This window comes from Physeter macrocephalus, chromosome 18 (assembly GCF_002837175.3).
Source record: "Physeter macrocephalus isolate SW-GA chromosome 18, ASM283717v5, whole genome shotgun sequence".
Lineage (NCBI taxonomy): Eukaryota > Metazoa > Chordata > Mammalia > Artiodactyla > Physeteridae > Physeter > Physeter macrocephalus.
In genome coordinates, this window is record NC_041231.1 from 7,290,221 (window position 1) to 7,309,264 (window position 19,044).

The following is a 19,044-nucleotide window of genomic DNA, read 5'->3' on the forward strand; positions in this document are numbered from 1 at the left end:
ACCCCTCCATCCATCCATCCATCATCCACCCACCCACCCCTCCACCCATCCATCATCCATCCTTCATCCATCCATCCACCCACCCATCCGTCCTTCATCGTGCTGCCTCAGCTGAACACACCGAAGGTTCTGGTGAGGACCTGATCTGGTTTCCTGAGGGCCTGTGGCCCCAGCCACTCGCTGGGGCCGGCCCGGGTCCCGTCACGAGCGTGGACCCTGCCCCGGTTTCAGAGGCGGAGCTGGCGAGCCGGGAGGCCCTGTCGCTGGGCGCGGAGACGGAGCTGCCCAACAGCCTGCCGGGTGACGACCAGGATGAGTGCCTGCTCCTCCCGGGGGAGCTGTGCCAGCACCTGTGCGTCAACACCGTGGGCTCCTACCACTGTGCCTGCTTTCCCGGCTTCTCGCTGCAGGACGATGGCCGTACCTGCCGCCCAGGTGAGGGCCCGGACGGTCGGGGCAGGAGCTGGGGCGGGGCTGATCTTGCCCGCAGAGCGTGGTGTTCCTCGCGTGGGGACCGTGGCGGACTTCGCCTCCCGCCGCCCCACTCTGTGACCCCGCCGGCGCCGAGGGTCTCCGGCGATGGGTTTGTGAGGCCAGGCAGACGGGCTCCCCCCTGGGGCTCCATCCGCAGGGCAGCCCCGGCGGCCCACCCTGGATTCAGGTGTAGGGCCGGGACCTGGGCCACGGAGGCCCCCGCCTACCCAGCCGCGTCCCCAGTACGGGGCCCGCGGCGGTCGGGCTCGGCACCTGGTCTGGGAGGACGCTCTCCCTGCCGGCTTCCAGGGGTAGATTCGCTGGAGTCCACAGGCTCGTCCTCCTCCACCCTCCCTGCCCCGATTAGCCGTGAGACGGATCTGGCCTGAGGTGTGTCCCTCGCTGGACTTCAGTTTCCTCTCCCGTGGGGTGGATGGGGGTGGGTAAAATGAGCCGCCCCCCGACCTCCAGAGCCCGGCATGGCGCCTGTTAGGGCCTGAGGCCGCCTGAAGGCGCTAGACCCCGCTCCTGCCCGCGCTGTCCGCGACAGATGGCGACCGCCCCGAGCCGGAGGCCGCCGAGGAGTCCGCGCTGAGCCCCGAGTCCTCCCAGGTGGCCCCCAACACCATCGCGCTGCCCGTGCCGCAGCCCAGCACCTGCAAAGGTAAGCTGGCCGTGTGCGGGGTGGCCCCAGCAGGGCGTGCTGCTGCTTGGGGTCGGGGGCCCGGTTGGCCTCGCCGTCGGAGGCTGGGTGAGGAGCTGTGAGAGGTGAGAGTGGGGGCACAGCCTGGGGCAGGCGTGCGTGACCCCAGGATGGCCCCTCAGCGGCTTTCAGTCTCGCTTTCTGTAAAAGTGAGAGAGTACGCTCCTTGCCCGCCCCCGCATCGCGGAGCCCGCGGTCAGATACGTGCGGGGCGCTCTCTGCGCCCTTCCTCTCCTCCCCTCCGTCCTCCTCCTGCCTCCTCCTCACCCGCCTCCCTGTTACTTGAGGGAGGCCTGTGTTGGGGGAGGTCCCAGACACCAGCCGGCGTGCGAGCAGGTTGAAGGGGTGACCCCGTGAAAGAGGCGGGAGTGGGGTGCGCTGTAGGCCGGAGCCGCGTGTTCTCTGACTTCCGTGTGGCTTCCTCTCAGACAACGGGCCCTGCAAGCAGGTGTGCGGCGTGGTCGGGGACACTGCCATGTGCTCCTGCTTCCCCGGCTATGCCATCATGGCGGACGGCGTGTCCTGTGAAGGTGAGTCCCCCCTGCCGTGGGCCCCACACACCTGAGTGGGCCCGGGGCGGGGGAGGTGTTCCAGGGCCAAACCTCGCTGTGCTGGTGAGCGGGGGGGGGGGGGCAGGTGTGGCCGCCGTGACGACCATCTCCAAACTGAGCAGCTGAAACAGCCGCGTCCGCCCATATCACGCGCCAGGTGTGCGTGCAGCCCAGGTGGGCACACGGGCTGGCCGCGGCCCCGCCACTCCCTGGAGCAGGCCTCCGCAAACTTCAATGTGCAACAGGGTCACCTGGCGGCCTGAGAAGTCCACGTGGCCCCAGGGGTCTGACCTAGTAGGTCTTGAAGCGGGGGAGGTCCGAGACTCCCTGGGTCACACTCTGACTAGCTCTGTCCTCTAGGGTTCACCGCATCTGAGTGGCCTGACTTGGTTTGTGACCGCCCTTGCCCCCGCTCCAGCCACGGGTGGAGCTGACAGAGGGCAGTGCCTGCCCTATTGTCCTGCGGCAGGACGTCGCTCCGGCTGGCCTCCGTGGGGAACGGGGCTGGGGAGAGGCAGCCCCAGCTGGAGGGCGCATTCTCAGTTCTGAAATCAAGGAAGGATGGTGCGTGTTGGTGACTCCGCCGTCACAGAAGGACCGAAGAGGGTTTAAAAGCACGGGCCTCCCTTACTTATGAACCCGCTCAGTCTGGGTTTTGTCCCGGTGGGGTCTCTGCGGACTGGGACCTCCCCCTGTGAATCGGGGGGCATCGGATCTGACACCTGCTGGGGCGGTTCTCACAGTGAATGACACCTTGAGCACCTCCTCGTGTGTGGAGGCAGGGCAGGCAGAGAGCGTGCAGATGGTCTAGGAAATGCTTTAGTTCAGGTTCAAGTTCAGGAGACATGAACCTGGTTTGGGTCCATGGGTAACAGGGTTAAGTCTGCCTGGGAAGAGACCCACATCCCTGTCAGAAGCCGAAATCCGCCTCTAGCCGATTGCCCAGCACTGTTCTGGTGTGGATGAAAACCGTCCTCATGCCCAGAGAGGACAGGACACTTGCCCAGGGCACACAGCGTGGTGGTGACTGACAGGCCTTTCTCTCAGACGGTGGGGGCAGATCTGGCTTCGCTCCTCATCTCCCAGGGCCCTGAAGACATGAGGACTGTGTCTCTTCTGGGTTGGGACTCCTTCAGGCCATGGGCCCGTGTCCCTATCCCTCCAGGCCTCCCTTTCTCTCTGCAGCACCCCCAGTGGTAGAGGCTATGGGGTCCAGGCCAGAGGATGCAGAGGGCGTTTTGTGGGTGTAGCCTGCCCTGCGGGGGAGTCCTGCAGATGATATTTAAACAGATGATATTTTATCATCTGTTTAAAATAATCAAACAAGTTACCAACAGTGACGGCTCCAGAATTATTTTTAAATGTCCGAATTTCAGGTTTTTCTTGAAACTTTGTAACATCTGTCCACAAGGAGCCCACAGCCTTGGTCTCCCTTTCGGCAGAGCACAGGCTCCGCAGTGCCCTAGAGCCCCCTTGGCCCCTTCTCCTGTTTATGTCTCCAGCCTGGCCCCCTAAGCACTTAGGTTTGCAACTCCTGCCATTGTGTGGCTCCCGTGGCTGCCTGTGGAGGTGGAGGGTCTCCAGAGCATGGGTGGGAGAGATGGCCTCTGGTCCCGCCCGCTGTGTGACCCCAGACAGGCTGTCTGCCCTCTCTGAGCTTCACTTTGCCACCTGTCTCCGCTAGGGCTCCTGCTCTGACATCTTTCAACTGGACAAACCCAGACTTGGGCCCAAAGCCCAGAGGGACCACTGATGGGCTGGGAGGTCCTGGGCAGGTCCCTGCCCGTCTGGGTCTCAGTTTCCCCATCTGTCACTGGAGGCTCCATGTCACTGGGGGCCACGCTTCTCTAACGGCCCTTCTGTTTCTCCTCCCGCGGCCGTCACTAGACCAAGACGAGTGTCTGCTGAGCACTCACGGTTGTAGCTGGCGACAGCTCTGTGTGAACACCCTGGGATCCTTCTACTGTGTCAGCCACACAGTGCTCTGTGCCGAGGGCTTTATCCTCAACGCACACGGGAAGTGCGTGGGTAAGCCAGAGCCCCGCTCGCCGCCGCCGTCCCGGCTCCCTGCTCTGCTCCACGCCAAGCCCGCCCCACTGCAGCCACATGCTAAAGGGCCTGCCCTTTGCATATGAGCTCTCAGCACGGCCCCCCATCCCATGCTCCACGTCATGCCCCTCGTGTCCTGGTTCCTGTCCTGCTTCTTCACCGACGCCACCGGGAAGCCGCTTTCCCCGGGGACGTGCCTGAGTCAGAACTCTGTCTGAGGTGTGACCTGGCCGGTCATTCAAATGAGGTCATTGAGACATGTGGGCAGCAGGATAGGGAGGCCTGGGTTCGAAGCAGGACCCCCTAGCATCTCTGTGGGCTTGCACTTCCTCCCGAGCCTCTGTTTTATCATCTGTAAAAGGGGGCACTGAGGGCACTGCTCCCCGTTTGGACATTATGTGACATCTGTATGGTGTAGCCAGAGCCCGGGGCACAGTGTGCATGTGACCTCAGCTGCTGAGATTGTCCTTAGATGCGGCCAGAGCCCCTTCAGAGGCAAATACCCCAGCGAGGCGTCCGTTTGCTGTGTGACCCTGAGCAGTAGTGCTCGCCTCTCTGAGCCTGTTTCCTCACCCCTGACCTCGGGGCTCGGAGGCCCGGCCAGGGCTGGTACCCGGGTCCCGGCCTGTGCCTGGATGGGCTGGTGCTCAGTAATGCGCCTGCCCTCCTGCCTCTCGGTGCCCTTGTGGGCCAGGGCTGGGGCTCCAGGCCTGCTCTGTGGGCAGCAGGGACTTGCTGTTCTCCCGTGGCTGGGGGTCTGTTGTTTTCATGGAGGAAACATCACGGACCTGAACAGAGGTAGACCCAGGGTAGCGGGGGCTCGGGGCAGACTGGGAAATGCTGTGGCAGGGACGCAAGGAGAGGCCAAGGGAGAGGCCCTTCCAGCTGGCAGCGTCTGGACACACTCCCTGGAGAAGGTGGCGTGTGCACGTGTCTCCAAGAGCGATGGGGATTTGGGAGTGGGGAGGGGCGTGAGGGAGGAAGGAAGGGCCGCAGCAGACGTGTGGAGGTGGGAACTGCACTGCGCATGCCCAGACCCCCGTGTGTCGTCCTTGTGCCTGGAGACCAGGCCCAACCTGGACATGTCCTCTTCCTCACCCTCCGCCGCCGGGCAGCAGAGTGGCCGCTGCAGACGTGCGTGCCCCTGGCCTCCAGCCGCCGGCCCGACACGCGCCCTCTGGGGCCTGCTTGTCAGTGGCGGGGCAGCTCTTCCCGTCTGGGTCGTGTCTGTGTGTGTCTGGGAAAAGGCGGTCCACCCCGTGAGCGCCCTCCCAGGACGCGGGTGTGCAGGGTTCCCTGGCGGCCTGGAGGGAAGACTGTCCTAAAAGGGGTCGCCGGGCAGCTGGAAAACAGGTTCTGGGATGAAAGGGCAGAGATGCATTCCATTCAGCAAAGTTCATGGTCATTCTTTCAGCCTTTCCCTCCTTATCATCCGGCACAGACCCCAGTCTCCTCTTCGTCCTTGTGTTCCACTTATGTGTTCATCTCAACTGTGAGCACTCGTTCTTTCCATTACTTGCTCATCCACAGACGTGTCTTCTGTGGTGCGTTTGTGAGCTCCAGGCGTGTTCTGTTAACCCTGGCTGGTGAGATGGGAGACGGGTGCCCGGGTTAAGGGTGTGGCCTCTGCAGCCAGACTGCCTGGGTTCAAATCCTGGCTCTGCTGCTTTCTAGTTGTAGGACCTGAGACCAGTCATTTGATCTCTCTGAACCTCAGTTTCCTCACCTGTGAAAAGAGAGGGCTAATGTCTACCTCAGAGGGTCACTGTGGTGGTTACATGAGTCCATGTGAAGGACTTGCTAGTGTTTGATGCCGTAATTGTGATTCGACAAATGTGTTACACTGAGGCAGCCCGCAGAGGTAGTGAGCTCCCCATCACCGGAGGTATGTAAGCCGAAGTGGGACATTATTGGGCGGTGCCAAGTCCACAGGACTTCTAACAGACAGGTGACCTCTGTGGGGAATCCCCTGTGCTTTGTTGTTGGCCTTTTGAGCCCTGTCCTTTGAGGAACATCTTGGGCCCTGGGAACAGTGTTCCAGGTGGGCTTGGCTTTGAGACGATGGGAGCCCCGTCTCTGGAGGCCACTCTGCAACAGTGGGGAAAGGGCTGGGCGCTCTGGGTTCTGTTCTTGCTGTTGTCCCGTGCAGGCTGGGAGACTTCAGTCACATCCCCTCTGTGAGACCTAGTTCCTTGTCTGTGAAGCAGTATCTCTGGGGGATCGAGGGCAGTTCCTGTAAGCCGCCCGATCCCTAAGTGAGCCACACAATCAGTGGTGTCTGCTGTCATCTCTCACCATGATTCCTCCCAGGCTAGGCGGGGGCTCCTGGCCCATGACGTTTCTGGGCTCCTGAGAATGTGTCTCTCTCTGTCAATCCAGCTTATAAATCAGAAGTCTCTATCTGGCCCAGCCAACCCTTCCTTGGAAACCACGGGCCAGAACTCTCCCTTTTCCTCCTCCTCATCCCCACCCAACCAGCCTTGGCCGGGCCTATACACCAGTTGGTTCACCTGTGAGTTTGGGACAGTCTCTTGCCCCACAGCCCTGTACCCCTCCTCTGCACCTGGTCCTTGTCATCCTGGTAGGCTCAGCTCAGACATTACTGTCCCTGAGAGCAGCTCTGACAGCGCAGGACCCAGAGCGGGCAGTGCTCTGGCCCGAGCCCAGGACTGTGCAGCTTTCCTCCCCAGCGTCTCCACCCGACCTGTCCTCTCTCCCTGCCTGCCGACTGGCCGTTCCCTGGGGGCAGAGGCTGTGACACACCGCTAGGCCACCTGGGCTTAGCACAGAATAGGTGCTCGTTAAGGTGTGTCCAGTGAATGAACGAATCCGCACGACTGCTGTACCTCCCCTGCCAGGTGGAGCGTGGCGGAGACATGGGGTGTCCTCTGCCCACCTGCAGGGACGTCTGACTTGGCCACCTCTCTGGGTCTCCTCCGCCCTCCCTGATGCTACTTCTTTCCCTCCTTTGCTGGCTTCTCCCCTCCCCACCTGCGCATCCCAGGCGTCAGTACTCGGCCCCCAGGTGACCTCAGCAGTGACCACTCCCAAGTTAATGTCTCCCCTCAGACCCCTTCCATGAATCCGAGGCAGGTCTCTGGCTGCCTCTTGATCCTCAAGCTCAGTGTGACGTCAAGGGCTCCCACCCTTCCCCTGTGAGCCTGCTCCTTCCAGCTGGCCCCAGCCCAGGTGCTGGGGCCACCAACTGTAGAGCTGCTCGTCCAGAAAGCTTTGCCAAGACCAGTGGGCTCCTCTTTTTCTCTCTCCTTCGTCGCATCCATCATAGATCCTGTCGGTCTCACCTTCACAGCACCTCCAGAGCCCGACTGCTTCTCCTCGCCTCCGTGGGTGGCAGCCTCAGCCCCATCATCTCCTATTCTAACATACCCTCACCCCTGGAGTATTTGCACTCAGCCCGGGGACCCTGTTACCAATAAGTCAGCCCACTCGCCTCCTCTGCTGGAGCCCTCGATGGCTCCCACCTCCCCCGCATCTCCTAACACTCTCCTCTCCCTCAGTCACACCCCTCTGGGCCAGAGCCTGAACCTGCCTGGCAGCCTGTCCCCTCTGCCTAAGATACGTGCTCGGCTCATTCTGGCACCTCCTCAGATGCTTTGCTTAGGCGTCCTCTGCCCTGAGGATCCTTCGTGCCTCCACCCCCTGCACCTCCCACTCCTGGTCTCCCTCGCTCTCTCTTCCACAAGACTCAGGACCACCCTCCCTCTTAGGTTGGTCTGTCTGCTGAGTGTCCCCCGCCACGGCCCTAACACTCTCCTAACACTCTCCTCTCCCTCAGTCACACCCCTCTGGGCCAGAGCCTGAACCTGCCTGGCAGCCTGTCCCCTCTGCCTAAGATACGTGCTCGGCTCATTCTGGCACCTCCTCAGATGCTTTGCTCAGGCGTCCTCTGCCCTGAGGATCCTTCGTGCCTCCACCCCCTGCACCTCCCACTCCTGGTCTCCCTCGCTCTCTCTTCCACAAGACTCAGGACCACCCTCCCTCTTAGGTTGGTCTGTCTGCTGAGTGTCCCCCGCCACGGCAGACTTTCTGTCTGTCTTGTTCACCATGTACCCCTGGGGCCATGGCATGTGCTCCATAAATCTCTGTTGAATGGGGGGTTGCACAGGCTGCTGCCTGGGAGTTGAGCACCTTGAGGGCAGGGCTGGCTGGCCGGCGGCACCGTACCTGCAGCGCCCCGCAGTCTCTGCCGGCCTCACCCTCCCCGCAGACATCAACGAGTGCGTGACGGACCTGCACACGTGCAGCCGGGGCGAGCACTGCATGAACACTGTGGGCTCCTTCCGCTGCTACAAGGCTCTCACCTGTGAGTCCGGCTACGTGCTCAGGGATGGCGAGTGCACAGGTGAGGCGACCTGGCTGGAGGCCCCGCCCACCTCCCCACCCCACCCCGCCTTCTGATCCGCCCCCAGCCCGCCCCCAGCCCACCTCCTGGCCCGCCCAGAGCCTTCTCCCTTCTGGCGATCTCCCAGCCCTGGGGTTTCCTGCCTGTGGGAAGACCCCACAGATGATGGTTTAGGGGCAGAAGCGGGGGCCGGGGGGGCCCCGAGGTAAGTGTGTCTGGGTCAGTTATTCCCCTCCCTATGCCTCAGTTCCCACAGAAGGGGCACTTCTGTCCTTTTTACCAGAAAATTCTAGCCACCTCAGAAGAGAGGTTCCATTGAACCGTTTCAGCAGATGCTTCCCCAGCATCGTTTGTGGGCCTGGCAGGGTTCTGGGTGGCAAGGGTACCAGTGGGGGTGTGTTCTCGTCTCTGGCCTCCGGATGGGGGGGCCGGCGGGCCCACAGGCACGCGGGGCTGGGTGTTGCTTTAGGTGGGGTCCGAAGAGGCCGGCCCCCTGTGGCGGTGATGTCCGGGCGGAGAGCTGCAGGATGAGAGGCCCCTGGGAAGGGTGTTCCAGGCAGAGGGAACAGCAGGTGCCATGCGCTCAGGCAGGGAGGAGTCTTGGCACAGAGAGCAGCAAGGGCGTCTCGGGTGGAGCCCGCTGCCGGTGGAGGGAGGCTGCGGGGTTGGCGGGCCCAGGTAGGCAAGCAGTTGGGAGTTTGTTTCACCCGTGACGGGAAGCGTTCTATTGTAACTGAAAACGTCCAGAAGAAAGTCACCCAGGAGGTGAGACCCAGAGCAGTGCTCCACGGTTGCAAAAGCCCGGAGAATGGCGGTGGGAAGCGGCTGTGAGGTCGGCGGGAGCCAGGCAGGTGCTGAACGCACTCCATGCCGGGCCCTGAGCTGGGTGCGGAGCAGGGCTGTGGTGAGCTGGGAGGAGGTGAGCCCAGGCCCCTCGGCGCTCGCCCGTGCACACCCACGCGTGCCCACAGGGCTCCCACAGATCCAGGGCGAGCCCCCTTTAGAGGACCCTGACACCTGGGGAGGGGGGCCGTCTCCCTGGACGCCCCAATACCCCTGCCCCTCTCATCCCAGGGCCGCCTCCTTAGACCAGAGTGGCTGGGCAGGGGCTGTGTTCTTAGCGTCCCGGGGGTCCTTGGAGGGGGTTCTAGAACCCAGCACAGGGCTGCCTAGAGGCTGGGCTCCTGTGGGAAAGTGGTGGAAACCTTGGAAACTGGAGGGGGTGGATGGATGAACGACAGACAGCCAGACACACGTGGTTGGTCAGGCCGTCAGGAGGCCGAGGGGGTCTCGGCTGTGCCACTAGCCCTCTGTGCCCCCTTTCTGCTCCGTGCCTCGGTGTCCTCGTCTGTGGAAAGAGCCCGACGCGCCTGCTGTGCAGGAGGCACGGGGGAAGCGTGGGGCCGGCACTTGGTGAACCGGGCGCTGCACGGCGGGGAGGGGCCCCTGTGACCTGCCGGCGCCGCACCGCGGGTGGGGACGGCGGTGCCGTCCAGGTCTGGCGGTTCCATCGTTGGAAGCTCCAAGCCTGGCTGCCCAGAAGCAGTGCCCCAGCTATGGAACGCTGCCTGTGCCTCAGTTTCCCCTGTGAAGGAGGGGGCTCGTCATAGCCTGCTTCTGGGTACACGTAAGCACTGAGTAAATAAGTACGTCTCAGAGCCCTTGGGACAACGCCTGGTAGCACGGCAGAGCTCAGCGAGGGGGTGACGTTGCTGTTACTGCTGGCGTGGGCCGCGGCAGCTCCCTGTGACGCAGAAGACCTTGGTAGCCGTCAAGGTCACTGTGGGGTCGTGCGGGCAGGGGCCTGCCGGCCCGCCGGCCCCTGACCCCCGGCCCGCTCTGTGTGGCAGACGTGGACGAGTGTGAGCTAGGCACTCACGGCTGCCAGGCGGGCTCCGTGTGCCGCAACACCAAGGGCTCCTTCTACTGCCAGGAGCGGCAGCGCTGCATGGAGGGCTTCCTGCAGGACCCCGAGGGCAACTGCGTGGGTGAGTGGGGCTTGGGGGGGCTGTGTCTGCCTGGCCCTGGGGGTCTTTAGGAGGGCTCGTTGCGGGGATGGGCTCTGAGGGCTTTACAGCTCAGGGAGGCCTGGCTTGCTGCACTTTCCCTCTCGCGGCCCCCGTGTCCCCCTGTGAACGGATGTGTCAGTGCCTGGGCTCTGCGAGGCACTTGCAAAATGGGAGCTCTTATTATCCTGAACTGTCTGATCGCGGCTGAGTTACTTCTCTTGTGGCCTCAGTTTACCCATCTGTGGGATTGGACGGGATGAAGGTGTATCACGTTTTTTTAACCCACCCAACAGCGCTTGGGTTCTGGGAGGGAAAGCCCTCGGGTCCTGGGACTCAGGGACTGGACAGTCTGACCTGCCAGCCTGACCTGGGCTGGTCTGGGGCCCAGGACTGGCTGCCACCCAGTGCAGCCCTGGACTCAAGAGGCTGGGGCTCCGGGAGGAGCTACAGCAGGCACCCTGTCACACGCACCCCCTCCGCAGACATCAACGAGTGCACGTCACTCTCCGAGCCATGTCGGCCGGGCTTCAGCTGCATCAACACGGTGGGCTCCTACACGTGCCAGAGGAACCCAGTGATCTGCGGGCGTGGCTACCACGCCAGCCAGGACGGGACCAAGTGTGTGGGTAAGGCCCGCGTTCCCCCTAGCCTCTGGCTTCCCGGGTGCCCTGGGCTGGGGCAGCTGGTGCAGGGGGAGAGACCGGGCCTCAGGGTGCCCTGCTCGCCTCCCCCTGCAGACGTGAACGAGTGTGAGGCGGGCGTGCACCGCTGCGGCGAGGGGCAGGTATGCCACAACCTCCCCGGCTCCTACCGCTGTGACTGCAAGCCTGGCTTCCAGCGGGACGCCTTCGGCCGCGCCTGCGTCGGTAGGTGGGACTGGTGGCCGGGACCCCGTCCGGCTCCCCTGAGATGTGCCCGCCTGGCCCAGGCCCTCCGCCCGGCCAGCCTCGCTCTGACCACGTGCCCGGCCCTCTCTGGGCTGGACTGCCTTCCTGCCGTCCTGTGCGGCTGAGGCTCTGCTCTCGGTCCCCGTCGCGCGCTTTTCCTGCCCTTTGCCGTGCCGCCTGTCTCTCCGCGTCGGCCTCTGGTCTCCGTCCAGCACCTCCTCTGCCTTCTTCCCCCGCTCCCCCTTCGCCCTCGTTCCTTCGGGCTCCTGGGTCCCTCTCCCCGCGGGGCTGGAGGGGCTGGCGTGCAGGGCACCTCCGCCCTCCCTGAGGCCCTGTGCCCGTCGCCCGGCCCGCAGACGTGAACGAGTGCTGGGCCTCGCCCGGCCGCCTGTGCCAGCACACGTGCGAGAACACGCTCGGCTCCTACCGCTGCTCCTGCGCCTCCGGCTTCCTGCTGGCGGCCGACGGCAAGCGCTGCGAAGGTACGCCGGCCCGGCCCCTGACTGACGCGTGGCCCCCCGTGCAGGGCCCCAGGCCTCAGCTGCAGGCTGTTTCCTGCCAGGGCCCCCACTGCCACCTCAGACCCCAGGGCCGGGTGTCTGTGTTGTCTGCACCCCTGGCGGGGGCTCCCTGCAGGCAGGGCGGCAGCCCAGCCTCTGCCCCTTGGTAGGTGCCGATCCTGGTCATGCCCGCGGTGCCCTGGGGTTCAGGCAGCGGGCAGAGTGACTGCCCGGCGGCCACACGGCACCTGGCGGTGCCATCCAGAGTGACCCCATCTTGGTTTTCCAGATCCCGGAAATCTAGATATTTATGCAGAGTCTGCTGGTTTTTACATGTCGCCGGTGGATCTAAGCTTAAACACACTGTGTGTCAAACCCAGCACGTGCGCTGGACCTGCGGCCCAGCCCTCACCCCTGTGGGATGCTCCTGGGGCTGACGGAGGGGACGCGTGGGGGACCGACACACTGTTCCCACCTGTGTTCATGGTGTGCTTGGGCCGGCTCTGGTGGGGTTGGTGTGGAGGGGCGCGGGGGTCCCAGGCTGCTCAGTGAAGTGGGGAGGGGTCCCGTGAGTAAAGGGGATGGGCGGTCTCTGGCCCCGTTGAGCCGGCACCGTCTTTCCCAGCACCTCCCCTGGAGGTGCTTTCCTCTCATTTCCCTCCTGGAGAGGTGGGTCTGCTGAGACCCCTGGGAAGGCCATGCGCCTCTCTCTGATTGCCTGGCCTGGCCGAAGAGCCGGCCTCCCGTGGGACGGGACCAGCCCAGGGACAGGGGAGCGGCCCCAGGCCTGGCTGTGTCAGACGGCACTTGGATGGGCTCCCAAAACACACCCTGTCCCTCCCTTTCACTCACGGGGGTTACAGCCACCTGTGAGCCCTCCCCCCACCCCGGCCAGGCTGGGTGCAGACAGCCGTGGGGCTGGAGCATCATTCCCGCCCTAGTTGTAGGTCATTCGTTCCCCTCTTGGCCCTTCTGGCTTCCCCCGCACCATCCCTACTTCGGGCCACTTCTCTCCAGCTCCATCTCTGGCTGGACGGTAGAGACTCAGAGATGGAACCTGCGTGGCCCCCGGCCCCCGGGAGCTCAGAGCCTGGTAGAGGAGAGAAGCCACTCATTCATTCATTCACGCCTTCCATCGTTTTGTGTGAAAGCTGTGTACGTTGTGAGGTCCCGAGGATCATGCGCCAGACAGTGGCCTCAAGGCCGTGTGTGAGCTGACCCCCTCCCCCGCACTCTGCTCTGACCACACCGGCCTCCTCGCTCTTCTGTGCGGGCACAGGGCACACCCTCCCCTCAGGGCCTGTGCTCTCACCGTGCCTTCTGCCTGGAACGCTTCCCCAGATGCCCGCACGACTCTAACACTGCAGCCCTCCCGGACACAGCCCTGCCCCTTCTCTGCTCTTTACCCATAGCACGCGCCACCTTCTGACGTACTAGGTATTCCACCCATTTAATCCCCCTGCTCCTTCCCCAGCACACACGAGAACGTCAGCTCCACGACGGGGAGGTGGTTGTCCGTCTTGCTCGTGGCCGTGTCCCCACGCTCAGCACAGGCCTGGCGCTTGTCACAGCCCGGCGGGTCTTGTTTGGATGAATGAGAGACAAGCCCCTGCCCACAAGGAGCTCAGAGTCCAGCAGATGCCCCATCTCACCCGTCCTCCACTCGCACAGCTCACCCGCTGCCTCGCAGGCCGGCTCTCACCCCTCCCCGACCCCCACGCAGGGCCGGCCCCAGGGGTCAAGGGCAGGTCCTTGTTAGCACCTAGGTGACGTCCCCCAGAGCCATCTCTCCCCAGTGCCGTGGACCCTCAGTAGGGCAGCCTCTAGCTCCCCGTGCGTGCGGGGAGCTGAGCCCCACCTGTGGCCGCCTCCTCTAGGCAGTAGGCCGGGACTGCACCAGCGAGCTATAATACATTGCTGCCCCTGCCTCACTGCACGTCTCAGGCCGGCTCCCTGCCTTTTTCTGGGCCTCTGGTTCCCCACTGGCCCGAAGGGGAGGCTGGAGCTGATGGTCTCTCAAGAGAAGGCTCCAGGTGAGCCGGACCTTGGCCCTCTGGGCCGGGGGACACCTCAGCGACCTCCGGCCGCTCTGTCTGCAGACGTGAACGAGTGCGAGGCCCGGCGCTGCAGCCAGGAGTGCGCCAACGTCTACGGCTCCTACCAGTGTTACTGCCGCCAGGGCTACCAGCTGGCCGAGGACGGGCACACCTGCACAGGTACCTCTCCTCTGCCCGGCCCTCCTGAGAGGCGCCACTTCCCGTGTGCCAGGCTCCTAGGGTACCCGCCGGGCCGGGGACACAGGGCACATGGAGGCCTCAGCGCCGTACCACACTGAGTCCCAGCCGTGCATTTCCTGGCTGTGCCACCTTGGACAGGTGCTTCCCACATCGGGCCTCAGTGGGGGTGAAGGATTAAGTTAATTACAGTTGACCCTTGAACGACACGGGGCTTAGGGCCTCCCCTCCCCGGTAGTCAGAAATCCACATATGACTTTGCAGCCTGCCCTGTGTACCCGCGGTTCCGCGTCTGTGGTTGAACCAAGGACGGCTTGCGTAGTACTGTAGTATTTATTGAAAAAGTCCTCGTGTCAGTGGACCTGTGCAGTTCACACCTGTGTCGTTCAGGGCTCAGCTGTACCTCGTCCTCGCCCTGTCTGCTACCTGATTGGCCCTCAGCTGGCGGTAGCAAGTATGGAGCGGCCCCGGGAAGCAAGTCCCGGAGTGCGGCTCCTGTGTGCTCTGTGGCCTCGGGCAGCTCTCTTCCTCTCTCAGCCCTGTCGTCCTCATCTGTAAAATGGGCCCCCAGGCTCCACGGCTGTGGCAGGAGGACCCAGGGTTCACGAGGGGCTGAAACTCTCTCTGGCAGACATTGACGAGTGCGCTCAGGGTGCCGGCATCCTCTGCACCTTCCGCTGCATCAACGTGCCAGGGAGCTACCAGTGCGCGTGCCCAGAGCGCGGCTACACCATGACGGCCAACGGGAGGTCCTGCAAAGGTGAGTGAGGGGTCCGCCCCACCGGGGCCTGACGCAGCCTCCAAGCAGGCCCAGAAAGCCTCATGAAGCTGGCTGTACTCCCAGAGCTCTGACACCAAGTGCGTAGGCAGAAAATGGCCGATGCCACTGGTGGCCACGTTCACCGAAGTCTACGCCTGGGATGAGGCAGGTGGCAGTCTTTCTGCGGCTTGACCCGGCTTAGAGTCTTCCAGGCTTGGACTCTGCTCTGGGCCCTGCCCTGCGAGCGGGACGGGGGTCCTGTGGGATGGTTCTGAAGACAGGAGACCTACCCAGCCTATACAAGAGAAGCCTCAGGGGTCCCAGAAGCTGGCCAAGGCTTCATGGCTGCAGAGCTGTCTGCTTTTTAATTTAAAAAATAATCAGCCTGGACTCCGTAAAAGTGAGGATCTTACCTGCCGTAAACAGATGTGTGAGAATGATGACTTACGTGCCTAGAGCCTGATTTCAGTTTTGAGCCTGAGGCCCTGTTCTGCTTGATGGTGGGAACACAGCGTGGGCTTCTTGGACAGCTCAGATGCCGCAGCGATCTTGGCTCTTGAAGGCGCTTCAGGCCGGAAACCTGTTCGCGTCCAGGACATCTCCCCCGACCCCTCCTCCCTGGCCATCCTGGCGCGGGGGCTGGGGCACGGCCTGTGCTGGCGGCACAGAGGCTCCCAGGCCCTTGGCTACCGTACAGAGTGGAAGAGACAGGAGTATGTGACGCTCGGGTGGCACGTGAGCTGTGCGCCCACAGGACGAGCTGCTCTGAGACCCAGGCCCCTGGGGCGCGCTGGGGTGGCTCGGACGAGGGTCTCCAGCTCTGGGCATCCCCCCCATCGCCCTCCTCTGCTCCCCCCAGACCTGGACGAGTGTGCACTGGGCACCCACAACTGCTCTGAGGCCGAGACCTGCCATAACATCCAGGGCGGCTTCCGCTGCCTGCGTTTCGAGTGTCCTCCAAACTACGTCCGAGTCTCTGAAACGTGAGTGCCCCCACCCCGGCCTCGGGCCCGGGGACCCTGCACCGATCCACGCTGCCCAGGGCGGAGGCCAGGTGACCCGTGGCGCATGCCTTCACCACCTCCTGCTCTTCACAGGCCCCACTGCCAGGTCTGTGGTCTGATGACCGTAAATGGTACAAAAGAGCACCTTGCAGAAAGCTCGGAGCGTAGACCGTGAAAGGAAGAAGACTCACAAAAAAAAATCTTCTCTTTCTCTCTCTCAAACACACACACACACACACACACGTTATCTTTTGCTGTGTAACGAGTTTTTTCCAACGCTTCGCATCTTAACATGACAAGTAGTTATCATGTCACACGGTTCTGGAGGGTCAGGAGCCAAGGAGCCGCTTCGCTGGGTGGTCCTGGCTAAGGGTCGCAGAGGGCTGGGTCCTCTGAAGGCTCGACCGGGGCCGCTGCCCACTCATGGCTCTGGGCGGGAGGCCTCAGCGCCTCACCATGGGGCCTCTCCATGGGGCCGGAGCTCCCCCAGCACGGGTCATCAAGAAGGCAAGTGATGGTCCTTTGTAACCTAACCTAATCCTAAAGGTGACGTATCATCACCTCTGCCACTGGCCACACAGTCGAGCACCGCACGGGGTGCCCTGGGAGGCAACATTCAAAGCGTGACTGACAGGAGGGGAGACACCGGGGCCATCTCGCAGGCTGGTGACCACACTCCCTAGTGATGCCTCTTGGTGTTTCGCCGTATTTCCCGTCCTTTCCTTACTAAACATACATTTCCGTAGAGTACTTGCTGGAGTGTCCATCTTCTTTGCGCGGTGCTGTCACGTGGACGTGCTCGGCTGTTTGAAGCTTGCTTTCTCTGCTTGGCCGCCGTCTTTTGCGTCTGTGCGTGCGGCCCGCCTGGGGCGGCACTTCTTAGCATGTATGCGCTCGTGATTTACTTGCCGGCTTCCCTGCTCACCCTGTGACATGCTTGCTGATACACACGGTGCCGGGGAGTGTCTATGTGCAGGTGTGTTGGGACGCTTGGGTGAGTGTGTCTGGGTGACCCTGGGCAGGTGACCTCCCTTCCCTGGGTCTCAGCTGCTCCGCCTGCAACGTGGGCGATGGTAGCGCCATCCGCAGGGTGGGTGTCAGCACGGAATGAGTGAAAACACGTCATGGGTTTACACAGTGTGTGGCGTGGCCTGGTGCTGCATCGGTGCCATGTGTCGGCGACGTCGTGCCCCAACCCTGCGTGGCTGTGCACTGTGGCCCCCCAGTTGGGGAACTCTGCTCAGAACATCCTCTAGACCTGCCGAGCCCTGGTACCCATTTTGGAAGCACTGGGCTTTGAGACAGGGATTTAGTGATGGAGGTGACGGCGTCTCATTGCACCCAGAAGAGACCAGATTGTTGCTGAGCTTAGAAATCGAGGCCTTGGGCCCCGTGGGGTTTGGTGCAGGGTCTGTCATCATGGTCCTGCAGCGTGGCCGAGCTGCCGGCGTCCTGTGGAGCAGCTGTGACTCGGAGCTTCTCTGGTACTCGGAGAGGGGAGAGGGCAGGCCATCCCAAGTCAGAAGAGGAAATGGCTCCGAAGGAGGGTCAATTATGGAAGAAAAGGGAGTCTGAGAAAAGGTTACAGCAGTAAAAACACCATGGCCAGGGAATCCGTGCACATAGGCAGTGTGCGAGGGAGAAATGCAGGCAGGGAGGTAACCATGAAGGAAGGTAGGAAGGAGCGCCGGGCCGCGAGAGAGCCGCTGCCAAGCTACCTGGCGCTGTGCTGAGAGCCGCATCTTTATGACCTCACCCCTTCCCACCAATGAAACCGCAAGGCCATTAACCCGTCCTGCGGACACGGAAGCTGAGGTCCAGGGAGGTCAGGTGACCCGGCAGGGGCTGCAAGGCTGCCGAGGGCGGGGCGGGGCTGGGGGCCGGCGGCCGGGCCTGCGCGCGGTCGGTCGGGGCTGGGTGAGTGTGGGTGGGAGCGAGCCCGCCGCTGACGCCCCGCGTGCGCCCCGCAGGAAGTGCGAGCGCGCGCTGTGCCACGACTTCATGGAGTGCCAGAACGCGCCGGCGCGCATCACGTACTACCGGCTCAACTTCCAGACCGGGCTGCTGGTGCCGGCGCACATCTTCCGCATCAGCCCGGTGCCCGCCTTCGCCGGCGACACCATCGCGCTGAGCATCACCAAGGGCAACGAGGAGGGCTACTTCGGCACGCGCCGCCTCAACGCCTACACGGGCGTCGTCTTCCTGCAGCGGTCCGTGCGCGAGCCGCGGGACTTCGCCCTGGACGTGGAGATGAAGCTGTGGCGGCAGGGCTCCGTCACCACCTTCCTGGCCAAGATGCACATCTTCTTCACCTCCTTTGCCCTGTGAGGCGCGGTCGCGGACGAGCGCGTGGAGCCCCCGGTCCCCCGCGGGTCCGGCGCCCCGCCGCACGCCTCCTTCCGTGCTCCCTGCCGGCCGCGTGGGGGGCGGGCGCTGTGGCCAGTTTACTCTGACCCTGTAAATTAACTTAATCTTGCTGACTTGTTCCTCGCGTTTCGGCCTCTCCTGTGCCCCTGGAGGGAGCTTTGCGCAGGCCAGTGCTGGTGCCCCGTGGATGGGGTCGGAGGATCCGAGGCTGGACATGACCAAGACTGGAATCAGCCACCACGTTGGAGATTTTGGACTCAACTGGGTGACCTGTCCCCAGTGACGATATTCTGTTTCACGTTCCGCTGTGATTAGCTCTTCACTTTTTTTTAAAATCGTTTTTAAGTGTTTTTGTTTAATTATAAAAGTAGTACATGTATATTGCAAATATACATATATATTCAAATAGTACAAAAGGGTTATTAAGTAAAAAAGTGAAAACAGAAAAGCCGCTTCCTTCTGTGCAGTGTTCGCGTGTGCCCGCGGTGCCTGAGTGTCTCGGGGCCCTGCCTTGGGCCCCGCCTTGGGTTGCCGAAAGGACGGAAGTAGGAGCGTGCCCGCCTCTGAGCCTCCTCCTCCTGCGTTTCCCTCTTCCCCGCCTCCTTCTCCGAATGTGGGCCTCACCTGGCTTGTCCCTTTGGGCACTGTCCAGAAACTGCACATCTACGTTTACTGTTACTTTTCTCACCTCCTGACCGACCGACTGCTCTTCGCACCTGATGACGAACGTGTGTGAGACTGTTTAGCACAGAAATGAGCTAATGGTTAGCTAAATCCAGTTCTCCCTCGGGCCAGCCGTTTTCCGTTGGTGTCCCGTCCTGCGGAGGCTGTAACTCCGCGTCCCGGTGTATTTGGCCATTGTCGGTATTATAGCTTCACCAGTGGTGCCAGGGCTGTGGGGACACATCACGGTAGGTAGGAGTAACCTGCCAAATGAGACTGGAGTGCCAGCCAGTCATTAGCAATTCATCCAGCGAATCGTCTCTCACGTGACTGCATGTCTTCCAGGACAAGGCCGCTCAGGTCCGCAGCGTCCATTTCACTTTGTCAGGTTCCAAAGGCAGGAGTGAGCTCGGCTTCACCCTTTCAGCCGTCTGGTATAATGGAGCTGAGAGATGGTATCGCCTGTTTCTCCAAGCCTCA

The 19,044-nt window shown here is 62.7% G+C and overlaps 1 protein-coding gene across 3 annotated transcripts in view; it reads left to right on the forward strand.

Moving 5' to 3' along the window:
• Nucleotides 1-18,327, forward strand: part of FBLN2 (fibulin 2) — a 61,532-nt gene extending 43,205 nt beyond the window's left edge. The window contains exons 6-18 of one of the 3 annotated variants that reach the window (XM_028478449.2): nucleotides 232-435; nucleotides 1,025-1,138; nucleotides 1,606-1,707; nucleotides 3,616-3,756; nucleotides 8,006-8,140; nucleotides 9,991-10,128; nucleotides 10,632-10,775; nucleotides 10,887-11,015; nucleotides 11,393-11,518; nucleotides 13,636-13,752; nucleotides 14,402-14,530; nucleotides 15,390-15,513; nucleotides 17,505-18,327. In XM_028478449.2, coding sequence (XP_028334250.1) covers nucleotides 232-435; nucleotides 1,025-1,138; nucleotides 1,606-1,707; nucleotides 3,616-3,756; nucleotides 8,006-8,140; nucleotides 9,991-10,128; nucleotides 10,632-10,775; nucleotides 10,887-11,015; nucleotides 11,393-11,518; nucleotides 13,636-13,752; nucleotides 14,402-14,530; nucleotides 15,390-15,513; nucleotides 17,505-17,862 — 1,961 coding nt within the window. In that variant the 3' untranslated portion in view covers nucleotides 17,863-18,327. The remainder of the gene's footprint in view (nucleotides 1-231; nucleotides 436-1,024; nucleotides 1,139-1,605; nucleotides 1,708-3,615; nucleotides 3,757-8,005; nucleotides 8,141-9,990; nucleotides 10,129-10,631; nucleotides 10,776-10,886; nucleotides 11,016-11,392; nucleotides 11,519-13,635; nucleotides 13,753-14,401; nucleotides 14,531-15,389; nucleotides 15,514-17,504) is intronic. The other 2 variants (XM_055079403.1, XM_055079404.1) reach the window with 2 other exon arrangements.
• The last annotated feature ends 717 nt before the right edge of the window (nucleotides 18,328-19,044 follow it).